Source organism: Ambystoma mexicanum, chromosome 6p (genome assembly GCF_040938575.1).
Source record: "Ambystoma mexicanum isolate Mex_15411 chromosome 6p, UKY_AmexF1_1, whole genome shotgun sequence".
Classification (NCBI taxonomy): domain Eukaryota; kingdom Metazoa; phylum Chordata; class Amphibia; order Caudata; family Ambystomatidae; genus Ambystoma; species Ambystoma mexicanum.
In genome coordinates this window covers 309,258,924-309,279,007 of record NC_090935.1, presented here as the reverse complement: position 1 = coordinate 309,279,007, position 20,084 = coordinate 309,258,924, and the positions used below count along the sequence as shown (strand labels likewise).

At 44.1% G+C, this 20,084-nt stretch overlaps 1 protein-coding gene across 4 annotated transcripts in view; it reads right to left on the bottom strand.

Annotated features, from left to right (window-relative positions):
- MALT1 (MALT1 paracaspase) overlaps positions 1 to 20,084 on the bottom strand; it is a 1,429,839-nt gene that overhangs the window by 199,450 nt on the left and 1,210,305 nt on the right. For all 4 annotated transcript variants that reach the window (XM_069627057.1, XM_069627059.1, XM_069627058.1 and 1 more), the window contains one exon: positions 9,521 to 9,648. In XM_069627057.1, coding sequence (XP_069483158.1) covers positions 9,521 to 9,648 — 128 coding nt within the window. The remainder of the gene's footprint in view (positions 1 to 9,520; positions 9,649 to 20,084) is intronic.

Genomic DNA, 20,084 nt, shown 5'->3' with positions numbered 1-20,084 from the left:
CTGTTATTTCAAAGCAAGTACAGGGTTTTAAGGAAATAAATTGTCACTCATGACACAAACAATATACAGTGTTAATTCCCCACCCTGATTAGCTTCCAACTATATACATACTACAAGTCCCCTATAGTCTCTTGACCAATTGGCCACAGACTATCTAAACCCCTTCCCCCAACACGTGGTCCCCTATATCGTCATATTGGCTCTCAACTACTGGATTGGTGAGTTACCTGAAATGTTACCCGCCCCATCGACCTAGTCACGTGGTGTGCGCCTGTTTGTTAGCATGCGCTCAATGGACAATTCTGAGGTCAAATTGGCTCTTTGAAATAATTGTGTGCTTCTCTTGATACCAGACACTTGGGCGCCCGGCTCTGGACTAGATTTCTTGGCATCACCTCTTGTTCTTCATATCACAAATCACGGGAGGCTCTGTTCCTCGCTCCCCCCTTATCAGCTGCCCACCCGCGGTACACCTCCTTTCTCTCTCAAGGTCCACATTAATCAGTGCAATTCTGAAGGATTTAGGTACTCTACATTCCAGCCGTCTGGCATGTCACTTGGGATGGCCATTATTCTGGGGGGCGCTGGTGCCCTAAATCTAGGCTGAGCATTCTGGCAGCTCGAGACCTCTAACCTGACTCCCATGAGTTTGTCCTTCAGGACGGGCGCAGCCCTACCCTTTCTCTGACGTTCACATTCCATTATGGTTTTGCAGGCCTACAGCTTGAGACAATGAAACCCTTATATGTTTGGTGTGAATGCCACTGTTCTCAGCTTCACTACTGGAGCCTGGGAAAGGGATAATGATTCAAACTCTTCATTACCCGACACTGCTACACCTCCAGTGTGGAACACAAAATGCTAGGCCTCACTCGCAATATGGCGCACCCAACCCTGTTTCTACATCATCATCGTTACACAATATATTTCACTACTGTTACACAATATCACCCGTGCCCTACACCTGGGCCGGCCTACAATTCTAAAACTACTACAAAACGAATGCATTTGTTGTTCCCATTTGCGCTCTCCACCCTCATGCGGACCCTCACCTTCACTTTCTTGTGCGCTAATACATTTTTCTAAGCCTGAATCATTTGGCACAGCATGGGAGCTGTACGTGCATCCCAACACCAGGAAAGCCAGCATCTTAAATGGCCTTCACAATGTCAGAGCTGAAGTAGGTATGAAGTGTTTGAATCTTGGAGAGCAGAGGGGGTGAGACCGGCAGAGCCAAGCATTGTAGGTTGTTCGAGATTATGTATTTGATCTTATCAACATTTGAGATGAGGTTCTTCATTAGGTTGCAGAGGTCCTGAGGGTCGGAGGATCTGAGAATGGATGCATGCAAGTTTAACGACAGCCCTGTGGATTTTGATGTGTTGTTTAATACTGTTTTGAGCCTCATTGATCTTTTCGGAGAAATATTTTTACTTTTGTGAATCCTGCAGGGGATCTGGTCTTCTATCAGCTCTATCTTTCTCCAGCTGTTTCAAATTGTTGACATCATGATGGAAGCTATTTGTTCACTTGATGAGTAGAGGGTTTGGAGGCTTGAGGTTTTGGGGGAAAAAGGAACGCCAGGACTGAAGTGAAGTGAAGAAGGTGTAGGTGAATAGGTGGGTCATGCTTGTGTTAGCATTTTAGTTGATGGGTTGAGAGTTGAGAAAGGCTTTGGGGGAAACCAGGTTCCAAAGTCTGTAGAATAATGTGGAGTCAGTTGGAGCTTTCTTTTAACAGTGAATGTAGGGGAGGGTCAAGGTCTTTAAGACATGGTGGGACTATCTGATGGGTCTAGTATGAGATTTTTCACTGACATGTTGAAAGAGAAGAAGAGTTTGAGGCAGTGGCCTCTGGAATGGGTGGGGCCACAGGAGTGTGGGGTGAAGTTGAGACTGTCCAAGAGGTGAGAACTTCGACTGGAATCTGATCATCAGCCCAAATGTTGGAGTCACCCAAAATAATGAAGTTCTTGCCATTTTTGATGATTTCCTCTAGGTGCAAAGATAGATCGGAGAGGAATATAGCATTGTAGTTAGGGTGGCCTGTAGATGACATCAAGAATAAGAGAGGTATTATGATTGAGGATATTTCTGGTGGACAGGTGTTCAAAAGAAGTGTACTTTATATTATCTGGGGTATTGTTGCTGAGGGGACAATTATGGCAATACATCCTCCTTTAAAGTTTAAACTTCTTTACATTAATTTGACTTTTAAAATAAAACTGTTTATATTAAACTTCCAAATATTAAAGCTTAATATTCAAGAAGGGTAGCCAGTGACAATCAGGCATACTGCACATTTATTTTATGAGACTTTGACCCCTAACGCTAATTTAGCTGTGCAGTTTGGTTTTAATTAAGCTGTTGAATCAGGTCCAATACCATATAATCAAATAACATATTATTCTTGACTGTCAAAACGGGCAGCCCATTCTTTGAACGTATCATACATGTATCCCTTCTCAAACAAAAACATTTGAATCCATGAGGAACGTATACTGTAGACCTAGCCTGGCAGATATAAGACATACAATTCGTCTTACTTTTTAATCAATTCTTTAGGATGTCTTTATTAACCTTCTCATTTGCATTTTAGTAATAATTAGAAAGCAAGTATAGCAAAAACTACAAATAAAGAACAAGGGCAGAGAAAAAACAAAATAACATCCCCATACCATGTCCGTGGTCCAACAGTTCCTCAAATGCGGTGGCTTCTCAAAACCTTTGCAAGGGAACTGTACATGCATGATGGGAAAATAACTGGGCACGTCATCAGGGCTGTGTGCATGTTTCTTCATCAGGGCAAGGATGTGCCCATTTATCATTGCATCTGGAAAGCTGTCTTGTTGACATTGAGAAGTAGTGCAAGTTCTTCACTGTTGATGACCTTCACAATGGAGGTAGGATGAATGCCCTTTTTGTAGTTGGGGGGTTTGAGAGCTGCAAACGTGTTGGTGAGGTCTCATGGAGCAATTGTCCTCTATTTGTTCCATCTTGATATGTTGAGGGCTGCTACTGGTGAAATGTCTAATGTGTTTAGAGGTACTACTGTGTTGCTTTCCCATCAGTATCTTGTTTGTGAAGAAGCTGTTAATGGCAATAAATGTGTCCGGGATTACATTTGGCAGTGACAGGGTCTGGCAGCGGGTGTATGGGCTATGATGAAGGAAAAGGACTATGATGAAGGAGAAGGTCCAGCACATGCGAAAAACTGTGACAAAGACGATGGACTAACCCAAAGAACTATGGTGAAGCAGAAATACTATGATGTAGAAGAAGGGCTACGAGCTAGGACAATAATAAAAAAGATGGACACAAGAAATAATCTGTGATGCAGCCAAGTAGCATTGCCAGTTGCCATGCCAACCGAATGTTGTGCTTTTCAACAGCATTTCTTCCCTCTCCTTTCTGTAACAATGATGAAAGTTTGTGGCAAAGATGTATATGTGGAAGGAGCCAATCTTTGACTCTTGCTCTAACTACATTTATACGGGTTCTAGAATGAAAATTGTTAGACAAAAGACCAAAGTGCTATGATTTAGACTGCATTGATAAAGGAGAAGAATTTTATTTCTCCAAATACTTAATACCTCAATTTGACAAATTGTCTGGCAATCTGGCGAAAGTCTTATGTACTAAGTGAAGTATTTGATGATGTATTATAATGAAAAACTTGCTTTGGTGATGAATATTATCATGAGGGTGATCTCGTCAAATTTTTCTTAGATTTTAAATCTTAGGGAAGATTTTATTTTCATTTTATGTGTATTGATTTTATCTGGTAGTATTGATGAATGCTATATATGTTTATAAGTCTTGCATGATATTCATGTATTTGTAATTATGAAATTGTAAAGGTATTTCTTGTATTTACCATATACAATAAATACATTAAAAAAACAATGATTGAACCACAAGGTGGCACCAAGGCAAAGTGTGGGTTTGAAACATCTACCAATGTTTCAGTCTTTTTTTACACTGCATATACATTTGATTTCTAGAAGTTTGATATCTAACATGGACTATTTGTGGTCCTCAGGTCTTGGACCTTTCAATACTAGCAAAGATTATCTTCATTTCTGGTGACGAGGAGTTTCTCTTTCTGATAAAAAAGGTAGGCAACATCATTAGTTCAGGACTAGAAGTGTGTAATCTTTGTACTGTTGGATCACAAATCCTTTAGAATTTTGAAAAAGTATTCATTTGGGGTTGAGGCATTTTCGATATATTTTCTAAGACTTTATTTGTGCTTTCAACATGATTGCCTTTTTCTGGCCATTAAATAGAATCTTTTTGGATTGAGAGGAGTTGCAGCACCATCCCGTTTCACCTTTATTTTTTAGAAATCAGCAACTTTGAAGGTACCATTAATTGTATGTATGTATTTATACTTATAGAGCGCCGTTAGCCCGTAGGCATCAGGGCGCTTCACAATACAACACAAACAGCTCCTAAACGGAAAAAGACAAAAAGAGAAAGATCCTTTGCCTGGATCCTAATGAAGACCCTGAACGGTATTACACACCAAAACTTTATTTGAAGAGGTGTGTCTTCAGCCGTTTCCTGAAGGCCAGATGACTGACTTCCAACCTAAGAGCCTCAGGTAGGTTATTCCACAATTGTGGTGCCAACACCAGGAAGGATCTACCCAGCCCAGACTTCAGCTTAAACTTGGGTACAACCATAAGGCACTTATTATTAATTAATTCACTGCCCCACCTTTCTGAAGAGTCAAGCTATTAGGGTTAGTTTGCCCTGGTTGAAAGAGGCCGATGCCAATGGGGGATGCCATTGTCAGACTTCAAAGTTAACTTTGCTGTGAATGGCCAATATAATTGCAAGAAAAAGTAAACCATTGATGTAAGTGGTCCTTCCACTCTTAGTGTCTGGTGGATACTGACTAGGATGAAAATCAGATCAGATTGTGCATGACTGGTAAATCTGCTCCATCTGACCAGATGCCAAAGATACAGATCACAATCAATTAGGAAGAGACAGGGTAGTTAAAATATCAACAAAGTCTGCAGGAAATGTTGTTCATGCTTGAGGGGGTACACAGCCTGTGATGGTGACCAGTTATGGTAAACATAGCTCCAGTTTGAAATTGGCAGCGAGTTTAAAATTGACAACAAGATATCAGCAAATTTCTTCAACATTGTAGGCTAATTTATAAATCACTACTTGCCTCCCCTGGCACTGGTCTATTGTGACAAGATTGAATATCACAGACCCACAATTTTCTGCGAGACATGATGCAATGATGAAAACAAATTCTAGATATTCTTACAGTATACAATGTCATGGCTGTGTTTAATCACCGAATTACCATATAGTAGAATTGCTCTGGTAGCGGTTTGACTATGCAGTTTTTAGATTTAGGGTTAAATGATTTTCCACATATTTATAAAAATCTGATCAATTATGAAGGTTTTAATTGTGCAACGTGAGACATTGGCCTCTATAAAGTGACCCATTCACAGAACGAACCCAACAAAATACCTTTATATAAATAAATAAATAATGAAAGGTGATGACTATATTTCATGGTGCTAACACATTAATACTAGCTCTACAGCAAAAGATTTTGCTCCCTTCGTCTTGCCTCTTGGGCTTCTTCTTCTGTGCTGCTACCGTATGGTCTACATACTTCCAAACCTCTCCTACTTATGGGAACCAGTGACAGAAATCGCGTTCTGTCTGAGGAAAGAAACTGAAAAAGGGCCTCCTTACTATGCACACATTATCAAGTAATAAGCAAAGACTAACAAGGTCTTGACATTTGCTTGGGGAATGTCTTATCCTTGCAGAATGCCCCAGCATGTGTGATCTCACCTTGCTCTACATCAGCATGCCTTCGATTTTACCAGCGTTGTCAATCTGGGTGTTCCCTCTGTCCCTTTCGCAGTCGACCAGGGTTTTTCTTCTGCTACTTTTGGTTCATTGCATGAGTCTTGCCACCGCAACGATTTCCTTTTTTTGGTAGCTTTAAATGGACAAAGGCACTTTATGTTACAAAGACTTCTGGTGTTCCTTCCCCACCCGTGTACTTCATAGTACATGTGCCATTCAACATGGTGAATCTGTTCTTGAAAGTTAGTCGAATATTTAGCTTGTCACCATCTCAGAAGTTATTTGAGATGGTGGCCTTTCTTCTATTGTGTATTACATCTTCCTTCAGTTTGTCCACACTCAGTGTTTAAACTCTCCCATGAAGAAGGCAACCTGTTCCTTGTCTTGTATGAGTAGTGGAGGTGATACCGGTGGGTTTTCTGGACTTCTTATGAGCTGGAGTATTACTCAAGTCATGCTCCCGAGAGTTACATCATAAGGTGCTACTATGGCTTTACAAATCGCCTTAACAGCCCAATTCACTTGGCTATGATTAGTTTATTTTATGTTATATTTAGTGTAAATGTTGGTTTTTCATGAGCTATAATGTCCCATTACCACTTGGTCATAACCTCCGAATGGCCACCAGCCCAAGTTAAAGACCTGAGCGAAGCAAGGGCGCTTAACTAGGACCAAATGATGTTACCACCTGGTAATGATGCAAGCAGGGGCATTGTTGCTTTTATAATACTACAACCAATGAGGGTAACATGTTTTGTTTAAAACTAGGTGAAACAAAGGCGAAATGTTATAAAACTGGAACAAATGACTTATACCATCCATAATTTCACTCTGCCAGTGCACTGACTGATATGGAGCTGCTTGGTGGTAAATTAGAGCAGGTGCACATTTTGCATCATTTTACACAGTGTTTATATTAATCTGCTCTTATTTTCCACACATTAACTTTAGTGGAGGTTATTTCCTATCACCATCCAAATGCCCCACCACTGCATCAAAGATGCAAGAGGAACGCATACTGTCGGCCTAGCCTGACAGAGCCTTTGACTGCCTTCCCTCATTTCAATGTGCCTTTCTCTTCCCTTTCTTACGGTAAATAAAAGATGGAAATAGAAAGGTGGAAAGGTGGAATGAATAGAAAAATATTAAGAAAGGAGAGGAGATGTGGGGAGATGAAACTAAGGCATATGGAAATAAAAGGAGACGGATCATATGATGTTGACTGAAGGAAATAATCAGGCCTTGAAGGAAAGAATGTGAAAGGTGGTGGCAACTTTGAATGTGGCAGAGAAGGAAAACATAAGCAGGAAGAGTGGGGGGAAATTAAAAGGAGAGAAGTGGAGAGCTGCAATGTGTGACTTGTAATTGTGGGAGGAAAGGCGGCAGAATAAGTCTGTAGAGGAGCGGAGGAAAAAAAGAGGCCAGGCAATGGTTACGCTGCTGGGGCAAGGGGAAACAGCCTGATTGAAAGTCTGCCACCCACGACTTGGCAGAGACAGTGGCAGAGTCTGCCAAAGGTACGAGGAGACCTGGGTTTGTCCGTTCCTGGGCCTAGACTGATCTTAGCCAAAATCACTATAGAAGCCCACAACCCAAGGACCTTACAGAGCAGAGAGGGTGGAGAGCTCTGTAGAGGAGAGTATCATCCTGACAAGCAGAATGAAAGACGAAGATTGACATCTAGCAAATCCAAGAAAGAAGTGTTGGGGCACGTATACCCCAATGTCTGAGTGACTTTGTTTGTCCGTGGACTAGCAAAGCCAAAGGGAGAGAGGTAAAGACTGACAGCCGATGTTCCTGGATCTGCTCACCATTGTTTTCGTTCAATTCCGCATTACCCACTTTTCAGTCAAACCTAATCCCTTATTATGCATCCTTTTATGCCTCCCAACTAAGCAAACCTCTTTGCACAAAAGCCTTTGAATAGTTTTGTCAAATAGGCGGCACCTCTGAGCCACACTCTAGGTTTTAGCTTCAAATCTAAACTTTTAGAGGCAATACAAATCTACGAAGACTGTGGAAATCTGCAGAAATATTTCTACTACTTCTGCATAGTCTGAAATCCTATAGTTACACAGGGGACATCTGCTGGAACTGCCCAAACATTTCAAAATCTGCTGGTCATTGTTAAAACCTACAGAGAATTTTGAATGTCTGTGCTCATGCCAAATCTGCATTTTCAGCAGAAGAATCTGCCCCAGCGATTTGGATGGGGTCCACATGATTTATCCCAACCTGGTACAAGCCAAACATGAGAATACAAACTAGTTAAGGAGGAGCATGCCACAAAAAATAGATCATTAATTTAAATGAGTCATATGTTTCATGCAGTGTTGTACTCTGTCAAGGTGAAGTCATCAAACCAAAACACAAACGGCCCGATTATAAGCTTGGCTGCAGTGGTAAAGCACCTGCTAATTAACACTCCACCATATTCTGAGTTTTGTTTCCAAAACGCTAATATCCACTTGCCTTTGTGTGGAGAAAACAACCTGCACACAAAAACATTATGACGTGTTTTAATCACCAAAGCCTATGGCGTTCTGTAAGGAATAAAAGAACAGTACCATGACTTGGAATCATGCAGAACGTTCTGGGAACGCAGGATTTAATACATGCAGAAAAGGTAAATTAGTTTGGCGGGATTGCATTAGGGAATTCTGCCAATCAGGCCCACCGTCTTGCTTTAGCCTAGTGAGCAGATCATTTTGACACATTTAAGCACACATATTTTAGTTGATCGATTCTTATATTGGGGCAGTTGGCCACTTTAACCAAAGCTTTCAAACAAAGAAAGGGACCTTCCTTGAATCTTTCCTGGAGTGATGTGAGCTCCTGCCGCATTGGGATGCTGCACAATGACAATTATTTTTCGAATTATTGGCTTAATATACAGCCATGAACAGAGGACTATTGACATTACTCCTTATTATAAACCCTTTGTGGCTAGAAGGGAGGCAGCTCTCAAAAACCATTGTCCTAAACCTATATCCTGCCACAGAGACACGCGTTTAGATTGCATTGTCGGCATACATATGTGGACGTACATTATTTTGAAGGGATGTTTGCCTCGTGCAATTTTTAATCTTCACAAACTGCCTGTGAACTCACCCTTCGTCATGTGCAGCAGATGCAACAAATTCAACATGGTGTTGCAAAGTGAGGATGAACTGGAAGGTTTTCTGTCCCACCCTCTGCTACGGCTCCATGCTCAGTCAGTGGTCCCAGTGCCCGAAGCCAAAGAGGTGGGGAAACGCACCTACTTGGGAATAGGCAATTGCCAGACAAAAGTGACACTTACTACTGCCTCCACATTCTCCCTTCAAGACCAATGGGCTTCTCCTGTTGTCATGTAAAATGACATGCATGAAATTGCGCCCTGCTGTCAGATCTTATTTGACAGGCATTAAAATACACAGTGCAAGTACAAGGTTCTATATATTTTTTTTATTCCTTGAATTTTAATCAAAAAGTTTTTTTAAAAATTTTTACAAAGGTCTTCGAGACTTGAAGATTCACGAACAAAGCGTGTTTTATTGTGTATAGGCTATTCTAAGGAATGTATCCATAGCTTACTGGAGACTCACTGAAACATTGGATGAATATGGATTTTAAAAATGGATAGTTCCCCATGCATGGCTTCCAGTTATACAGTGCACACAGTTTACCTTCTGCAACTCCATCAAGAAGCACAGTAATTTTCTTGTCCTCTAATAAGCGTTCCTTCAAAAACTTCATGAAAATTCCATTTGCTAATCCCGATTGCTGGATTTCAAATGCCTCTGCGCCTTGGCATCTGTGCAATTAATAATAAAAGATAAAAATGCATGAGTATCTAGATTGGGTACACAAAACAACACTGTTAGACTTGCGAGAAAGTACCAGGCTCATGAATATTCAACAAAAAGGGGAGCGAATATAGGATGGCCCATCTAACTGGGTCTTCCCTATTGCATGTTCTGCCATTTTGGGCAGCCTCTTGGCTAAAGAAAATCGTCAAAAAGATATCAGTCGAAAGGCAGCCAATATCTTTGATTGCTCATTTCATATTTTATCAGCAGTTCCTTGGATTTTTTTTTTTATAACATGTTTTTATTGAGGTCTCGACAATTGCAGCAGCGCCCAGCAAACACAATATATAGTAGTATGCATAACAATATTGTTGTTAAATACATAAATAACAGTAGTAATTTAAACAGTTGTTTCGATATCAGAAAGCATGTCACAGAGGTATGTCCTGAATGGGCCCCAAATGTCTTTTGGCCTGCTCATGCTCGGTTGGGACAGCACGAATTGTTCCTCGCATTCATTGATGTAGGTTAGTTCACGTAAGAACACGTCCATGGTGGGGGCAGCCGGGCTCTTCCACAACTTCAATATGCATCTTTTAGCTATAACACACGACACATTGAACAATCTTCTACGCTTCTCGGAGCATTTACCTATATCACCAAATAAGTATTTTTGTGGGGTCAGGTGCGGGGGAATCTGTGTGACTTCATTTAGCATTTCCGCTACTTTCTCCCAGAAACGCATCACAACTGGACACTCCCAGTACATATGATAAGACCCCGCTGCCGGGGACCCACATTTGGGACATTTGCCTGGGTCATCTGGTGTGAATGTAGCTATCCTGGCGGGTGTGTAATGCAGTCTGTTGAGGATTTTAAATTGTATTTGTCGAAGCCCGGCATTGAGGGAGACTCGCTTTGTTAGTGCACAGTATCTCGCCCACTTTTCTTCTGGTATTGGCATTTTCATGTCCACTTCCCATTTCTCCCTCACCTGGCTTACCACTGCAGAGTGAGTCTGCATTGCCTTGTAAAGTCTGGAGATTCCCAGCCCACCCCGCACTGTAACCAACTGCACACACGGGTGGGAAGGGGGTTCGTCTGGGAATGACGGCCAGCGACTGTGATATGCTGATCTCATTCGATAGTACTGCAATGTCTTGAGCTGCCCACCTCCCACGCCCCTGGTGAACACCTCCAGGGTCACGAATTTCCCCTCTAGGTACATATCGCCTATTTTCATCTCCCTGCCGGGGTCCCAGGTTTCCTGTATATCGGTATCGAACGTGGGGGGGAGGCCAGGGTATTTCCACAGGGGCACCTCAGGGTTATATGGAGTCTCTATTTTCAGCCTTTTATATATCGCTCCCCAGGCTTTTACTGTGCAACTCACAGGGTCGAACTCGCAAGAGTCTTTATGTCTTGTGTTGAAGATCACTGATCCAATGTTAGTGGGCTCGGTAGTGTATTCCTCTATTTGCGCGTGAGGGGAGTTGTCACAATCATCGTACCAGTACTTTGCAAATTGTGCTTGTGACACAGTATAATAGAGCTCAAAGTCTGGTGCGGCCATTCCCCCCTTCTCGTAGGGTTCTGTCATCTTTTCCCAGCTGATTCTGGCTGTCTTCCCGTCCCACAGAAAGGACACCACCATAGAACGAAGTCTAGAGAAGAACTCTCTCCCTGGCCATATGGGGATGTTTACAAATAGGTATAACAATTTCGGCAGTACGATCATTTTAAGAATGGCAATTCTACCGTGTAGTGAAATTGGGAGACGCCTCCATATCTGTAATTTAACATTAAGTGTGTGTAGCGCCTGATCGTGATTGTCGATGTATAGTGTTTGTTTGTTACAGGAGACCAGTACCCCGAGGTATCTGATGTGGTGTGCAGACCATTTAAGGCCACAAATATGAGCCGGGCATCTTGTGGAGGGGGTGAGCGGGAACACCTCTGACTTGGAGTTGTTGACCTTGTATCCAGAATATTCTGTAAATTCGTTAATATCTGTCATGATGGGAACAATGTTTTTGTCGGGTTCGCGAACATAGAGTAGCGTATCGTCCGCATATAATGATATTATTTGGGTGGCTCCCTTCAGTGTTATGCCTCTATTATCGTGTCTCAATCGTATCGCCGACGCCATGGGCTCGATTGTTAAGGCAAAAAGTATAGGGGAGAAGGGGCACCCTTGTCTGGTACCCCTGCCTAGTTCAAACAATTGGGACATAGTTCTGTTTGTGTGTACTTTCGCACATGGAGCTGTGTAAAGCAGTTTAACACACCGAATGAAAAATGGGCCAATCCCAAATGCCTCCAACACCGAGAACAGATATTCCCAGGAAACCGAGTCAAACGCTTTCTCAGCGTCCAGGGATATCGCCACCGCTTGTTTGTTCGGGTTGATCTGTGACATTATGCCAAATAGCCTACGCAAATTGAGGGCGGTGGACCGTTGGGGAATGAACCCGCTTTGATCGGCATGTACTAGTGCTGGCGTGATGGGTAGCATACGGTTTGCCAGCACTTTCGCGAAGATTTTGGCGTCCACGTTTATTAGGGACAGGGGCCTGTAGGATGACATGTCTTGAGGCGGGCGGCGGGGCTTGGGCAACACCGTTATTATGGCCTCACGCATTGTTTGTGGTAAGGATTGTTTACCCAGAGCCTCCCCCCACACCTCCAGCAGAACTGGGACCAGTTCTTCCCGGAATTCTTTGTAAAATTCCACTCCCAGGCCATCCGAGCCCGGTGCCTTACCAGACGTGAGCCCCTTGATCGCTTCAGTGAGCTCCTCTGCCGTGACTGGTTGCTCCAGTATGAGCCTGTTTTCTTCTGTGAGTTTAGGGAGATCCAAGGCGGCCAAATAGGCTTTGATCTCATCAGGGGATTTCCTATCTTGGTTCGCGTACAGTGCTTTATAGAACTGTACAAATTCATCATTTATTCCCTGTTCACTTGTTACCATCACGTCTTGCGCCGTGAGTATAGACGCAATCGGGGCCACTTTGTTTTCCTGCTTGACCAGATTGGCCAGCATTTTCCCAGCCTTGTTCCCCTCCCCGTATCTCCGGGCTCTGGAAGGGGCTGCTATATAGTGAACCTCCCTCATTGCCAATTTATCGAATTCCCTAAGAGATTTATGTATTTCAGAGAGGGTATCTCCACCATGTGTTCGGCTATATGTCTCCTCCAATACGGTTAGTTCCCTTTCCACCCTTTCCAGGTCTCGGCGTACCTCTTTCAGTAGGCCCGTTGTTTTGGATATTAGGACCCCTCTTGCCCACACCTTGAATGTTTCCCAGACTGAGGAGATATGGTCCACAGACCCAATGTTGTCTGTGAAGAAGTCGGCAATGTCTGTGTGCAGGCTTTCTACTACGTTTGGATCTTTTAATATACCGGTAGGCATTCTCCACCTCCTGGCCGGCTTAGGGGCACCCCTGATAATAATTTCCATGGTCACTGGGGAATGATCAGACAGTGTACGGGGAAGGATTTCGCAGCTCTGTAAGGCGTGTGAAGTGCCTGAGGGGATAAACCAATAGTCGATGCGTGACTCACTGTCATGCACAGAGGAATAGAACGTGTAACGCTTGCTTGTTGGATACAGCACCCTCCAGGCGTCCAGCAGGGACAGCTGCTGCATTATCTGTTTCAGAGCTAGCGACGTCCTAGATGGTGGTCTAGGTGTCTTGGCTGACCTGTCCAGGGCCTGGTCCAGCACAGCGTTGAAGTCACCTCCCCATATTATGTTTGTTGCCTCATGCTTAGCAAGGATTTCAAATATATGCAAGTAAAAGTCTGGGTCCTCAAGATTAGGGCCATAGGTATTTACCAGGGTTATCTGTTCGCCAGCAATTTCCCCCCAGACCAGTACATATCTACCCATCGAGTCCAACAGGTGGCCTTTTTCAATGAACCCCAGTGATTTGTGAATCAGAATGCTTACCCCCCTGGATTGTGAGGAGTAGTTCGTGGAGAACCGCTGCTTACCCCATTTCGCCAGTATTTGATCATTAACCGTGCTCTGCGCATGCGTTTCCTGTAGCATTAAAATTTGGGGCCCGTGCCTACTGACATAATTGCCTACTTTTCTGGTTTTCATTGGATTGTTTAGGCCTCGGACATTCCATGTCATTAGTTTAACCTTTAACCCATCACCCATTATCTGTGCGTGTGGTTTGTGTTAAGTTTCGACAACCGTTAATGCACATGTATTCAGGACTGGAGCGATGCCAGCACTTGTGAGACCGTTTTCCAACCAAACCACAACCTTCAACTGCCCACATTTCCCTCCCAAACTGAAACTCGTCTGGGCGGTGATCACAACAAAAGAACTTACCCTTTGGCCCTATCCCTCCCACCACCCACATCATCTGCCCCAACTTGACGATGAGCCCAAGTAACTGATTGGAACAATCCTGAGGGTGCATCGTCGCAAAGCAATGCTCAGCCGTCTGGCCGCCCATGCGGGAGGCTCTACGGCCCGATTACGTCGGATTTCGGTTCAGTTTAGCTGTGCTGACATTGTAGTGAAAAGAGAAACAAACTGCAACTGGTAGGGGGGAGTCTCATCCATCCACCGGATCGCCTCTACCCTCACCCGGGCAGGGTCTTGCATTCGGGTCTCTTGCGCGGTCTCTTGGGGGCAGTGGGATGGAGGCCTCGACGTATGCCAGTGCCTCTACGGGGTTTTCAAAAAAGTGGGCTCTACCGCCATGTTGAATTCTCATTTTTGCAGGGAATATTAAGGCATAGGGTGTGTTGCGGAGTCGTAGTTGCTTTTTGACCATCTCGTAGGACCTGCGTTGTGCCTGTACATTTGCAGAAAAGTCCGGATATATATGTATTCTGTTGTCTTCATAGTGTAGTGTCCCCTTTTCCCTTGCTGATCGAAGGATCGCATCTCTGTCCCTGTAGTTGAGTAGACGCGCAATGATGGTTCGGGGTGGGGCGCCCGGCTTGGGGGTTGGTGCCAGGGTGCGGTGGGCCCTTTCAACAAGGAAGTGGCTGGACAGGGAATCCTCCCCTAGTACAGATTTCAATAGCTCCTCCACCCTTCTCTCCATGGAGCCCTTGCCAAACGACTCTGCCACTCCAACAATACGGATGTTGTTTCTGCGGGATCTAGATTCGAGATCCTCGCACTTATTCTGCGTCTTGCGGAGTTCTGTCTGGAGTAAGGCTATGTCACGACCATGTTGTGTGAGCACGTCTTCATTTACACCTATCCTGTTTTCTGCCTCCGAGATGCGTGCGCTTTCCTTCTCCATTCGCGCTTTTAAGGAGCCGATCGTCGCCACAATGTCGTCTAATTTCACATTGACCGCCAGGAACCCGTTCTGTACAATTGTAGCCAAGCGGTCCAAGGGGTCCGAGTTTTGAGCATCAGACGCTTGTGTTGCCCCTCCTGGCGTCTCCTGTTGTTGGGAGTTTGTGTAGGAATCCATTGGGCCGGTCTTTCTCACCCCCGTAGTTTTTTTCTCAGTGCGGCCCATTGGGTGGCGTTGCAACTTCTAGGGTGAATTGTGCTCTCCCACGTCTGTATGCTGCCGGCCACCAATGACCACCAGCAGCGGTTCTGTTGCGATGTAGGTTGGGGGGTGGGCACCGGGATATACAATCTCGTCCCCGGGGTGCTGTGGTGGGCCTCCGCGGTCCCCGTATAAAGCAAAGCCTCGGCCTTGAGTATGTCGGGAGTGCAAGAGGTTGGCGTTCAGCCGTTGCCTTGTCTTTACATCGAGGGGATCCAGGTGAACTTCTGGCCTGCAGCTCAACCGGGATGTAATGTAGTGCCCCCACCGTCCACACCGCAGTCCCCGTGTAGGGGCGGATGAGTGTTGGAATTAAGCGGCCTGGCGGGCCTCACTGTTCAAGGTGTATCGCAGCGTGTATGGGAGCACGGGGCTGTCCCTTCGCACGGGTAATCTGTGCGTTTGGCGTCCAGGCAGATTTTGCTGCCGTCCGTAGCACGTACCCCCACAAGACCACAACGGCGGGGAGTGTATGCTCCCGGGGGGGTCCCGTGAATAGGATGTTCATTCCTGGCGCCTGTGTCGTTCGCCCCCGCTCCCGTGGCACGGATGTTCCCTGTGGGGGGGCGCTGGCCCCCTGTCCGTCCACCTCCCCGGTCTGCCCACTTACTTCACCAGCTACGTCCTAGCTAGGCTTTGCCGCGGGCGGGACCGGAATCAGGGGGCTGGTGTCGTCGTCGCAGCGTTTCCTCGCCCGGTCTATCCTGTGGCCTGAAGTCCGGAGCGAGGGGGTCTGCTCTCCCACCGCCGATCGGTCCAGCAGGAGGATGAGTGGTGCGTCGCCGTCCTCAGGCAGCGTCCGTGTTCAGGCAGGTTGCTCCTCCCCCACAAGGCCGCTCAGCCGTTTCAAGCCCGGGGCTCGAGTGCGAATCGCCCGGAGCCCACCAGTGGCCAGGCCGCCGCTCTGCAGGCGCTGCCGATACAATCGATGATTGCTCCGCCGTCTCGAGATCCACTCACACAGCCTTTGCAGGATGTCTTCCAAAGGCATTCCCCAGCAATATTCTGCAGTAGCGCGTCGGCCAACGCTAACCTGGAAGGATTTATTAATAAAAAGGATTACGTTCGAGCCGGAGCTCTTCACCTAGGCGGCCATCTTAGCCGTGCGCAACAGCGCCCCCCCAGCAGTTCCTTGGATTTTAATCATCTAGCTTTAAAGTGAAAGCCAAGAAAATGTTCAATTTCTGCAGTCTTCAGAGGAGAGAAGACTTCTCATGCCAACAAGGGGCGACAACAAAAATCTGAAAACAATGTGACGAGCCACCATGAGCCACACGATTTCTCCAATGGGACGAGTCATGTGATTTCCACCAAAGGGAAATAGTTTGTGTTACGTTATCTGAGGTATGCTCGACACGATAAGTAAATATAACTTATTTTATTGAGTAATGATGTAAGCCGGCGCCCCGCACTGCAACTCCCTTCAATCGCTCGACATCTCTCTTAACCGTCGCTATAAGAATCCCTTCACGCCCTCACGCTCTCACCCAACAATCTCTCTCACGCGCATGTGGGGAGCCGCGGCATTTCCAACAATAACATTGCATTAGGCATTAGAATACTAGATCACCCACCCCCTTACAATATTGAACAAGAATAGAAGAAATATATTATAAACACAAAAAAAAACATGTGTGCGAAATCACATAAAGTTATAACCAATATTGCAAACACATTGAATAAAATTACCCCTACATAAGGTTGTTACTTAACTTCGCATGACATAATCTCTGGACCAGAACGGTAACCTTTTTTCTCTTGAACTACGTACAATCCTACTTTCACACACCTCATCACATTGTTGTTGTTGCACGCTCGGTTCACCAACTCGTCTCACATCGTCACCATTCACATTCTCAATTCTATTTTGGATAAGGTCATCACCAAATAAATCACACATTCTTCTCTCCAATTTGACTTGCTTATCTCTTTCATATTTACCTTTCCACATCCATTTACTAACCCTATCCAAGTTCCATACTGATCCTCCAGTAACTCTAACCGCTCTTCTGAACACTTGTATCACCTTGACTGGACTGCTGTATTTAGAGTCACATTTCTTAACATTTCGTCCCAACTTGATTCGCACGAAATCTCCCGGCAACAATCTCAACTTTGGCTTTTCTAGAGACATACTATGCATTTCTGGATGTTTGTCTGAACTCTGTAATCTTGTACTTAAACCTCTCCTACGATTAACCCATGCTGGATTAAGTAAGGTATTGGGAGCTCTTCCCCTCATTAATTCAAAAGGAGAGCGCTCCATTCCTCTTCTAACAGACATTCTAGTGCTCCATACCCTTTCCTCAAGAACTTCGTCTACCGGCATGTTGTTACTTAAAGCCAATTCTACTGCCTCTACAATAACTCGGTTATACCTCTCCGCTAACCCATTGGTTTGTGGGTGATATAATGATGAAAACCTCCATTCAATTCCCGATCTCTTGGCAAATTCTCTCATTTCTCTACTTCGGAACTGAACACCATTATCACTTATTATTATTTTGGGAAATCCTTCCCTTCTGCAAATCTGCATAATGAATTTTATTACCTCATCAGTATCAGTTTTACTCACCGCTTTGACCTCCAACCATACTGAGTAGTAATCAACTAAAACTATCAAAAATTTCTTCTCCCCAACCAACCTCACGTATGGCCCAACAATATCAATTCCTACCATCTCCCATGGTGTTTCACCCTTACAAATATTAATTGGCTCTGACTTGAAAACTTTGCAGCTCTTGTCACTATTCTGACATGGCCAGCAATTCCTGAAAATCTCTCAATCATCAAATCCATACCTGGCCACCAATATTTCGACCGCACGTTGTTCTTTGTGCCAGTGATGCCTGGATGGCCTAGGTGTGCTTTTTCAATGAGCTCCTTACATAAACTCCGAGGAGGAATCAATTTATTTCCCCTCACTAAAAATCCATCCTCAATAGACAATTCATCCTTCACTTCCCAAAATCTCATACATCCTTCACTAATTGCCCTCTTCTCGGGCCACCCTGATTCGGTATATCTCCTTATTTCTTGAATCTCATCATCCTTACCTAACTCCTCAATCCATGTATCCTTGGACGTAACCTCGAAAACAACAGCCACCATCTCCTCATCTGCATCAGCAACTGTTTCCTTACCCTTCAATGGTAATCTAGATAAAAAATCAGCAACAACATTCCTTTTTCCCGGCACGTATTTCACTGAATAGTTATAATTTGAGGCTAAGTCTTGCTAATCTCGGCGAGGCTTTACACATCCCTTTCACCGTGAGAACTTCAATCAAAGGCTTATGCTCTGTCTGAATTACAAATTTGCTTCCCCACAGACATTTTCTGAAATAATTCACTGCCCATGAATATGCCAATAACTCTTTTTCAATGACAGAATATCTGCTCTCTGTTTCTGTAATAGCTCTTGAAGCATGACTGATTATCCTATCATTTGCATCTTCGTCTAGTTGCGATAGCACCGCCCCTAAACCACTCCCACTGGCATCCACTGTGATCTTAGTCAATCTCCCAAACTCAAAACCTCCTAACTCCAAAGAGTTGCAAATTTCTCTATTTATGCCTTCAACCGCTTCATTACACTTCTCAGTCCATATAAACGTTGCATCCTTTTTCAATAACTTTCTCAATGGTTCTGTTACACTCGCAAAGTTTTTAACAAATCTGTTGTAATATTCACATAGCCCGAAATATGATCTTAACTCATCTTTGTTATTAGGATTAGGCGACTCCTTAATCGCTTTCATGGCATCTCTTTTGGGCTTGTACCCCTTACCATTCACAGTATGACCAAGATATTCCACCTCTTCTACTCCAAACTTACACTTGTTTTTCTCAATTTCTAACCCAACTTCTTCTAATCTCTTCAACACTTCCTTTAACCTACTGTCAAGTTCTTCAGATTCCTTACCAAATACAATTATATCATCCTGATACACAAGTGTACCACTTATTCCCTTAAGTACATGCATCATTACTCTTTGAAATACTGCTGCAGCAGATGCTAAACTAAATGGCATACGTTTGTATCTATACAGCCCATGCGGCGTAATAAATGCCGTAATGTCTCTACAATCTTACGTCAGCAAAATCTGATGATAGGCACTTGATAGGTCCAGCGTGGAAAACAGATAAGCATTACCAATTCGATTTAATATTTCAGATATAATGGGAAGAGGAAACGTGTCAGTTATGATGTTCTTATTTACGTCTCTCAAATCTACGCAAATTCTTAATTTGACGTTTTTCTTCGACGCAACGACAATGGGGCTGACCCATTCAGAAGATTCATTTTTTTCGATAACTCCTTCAGATTCCAACACTGTTAATTGTTGCTCAACCTTGTCAGCTATGGCAAATGTGACTGGTCTAGACTTTGTGTGCTTAACTGGTATTGCTCTATTCTTGAGACGAATTCTGTGTGCAAAATCTTTTAGCAAACCTAATTTAAGTTGATTGTTTTTCTTCACCTTGATAGTTTTATCTTCGTGCACCTGACTACAGTTAACAACCAGAATTTGCTCTTCGTCACATGGATCTAATCTGATCCTCAATCCAGCTTGATATCTCCAACCTATTACATTGACGCCCTTCTCTGCAACATAAACCTTCACCTGAGCACATCTATCTTTAAATTGAATGATGCAAGAAAACCATCCAATCATCTTGATCTTGGATCCTTCAAACCAACCAGGATTTTGTATGTCTGATGCATTCATCTTACTTTTGAGGCCACGTGCGACTAAATTCTGCCATGTTCATTTAGTGATAATCATCCATGGTGAACAACTGTCCACCTTCACCTTAAGTTTCCAATTGTCAACTATCACTTCACAGCTCGGGCATTTAAATTCTCCACCAGGTGGTTCATGTATCAGGAACACCCTT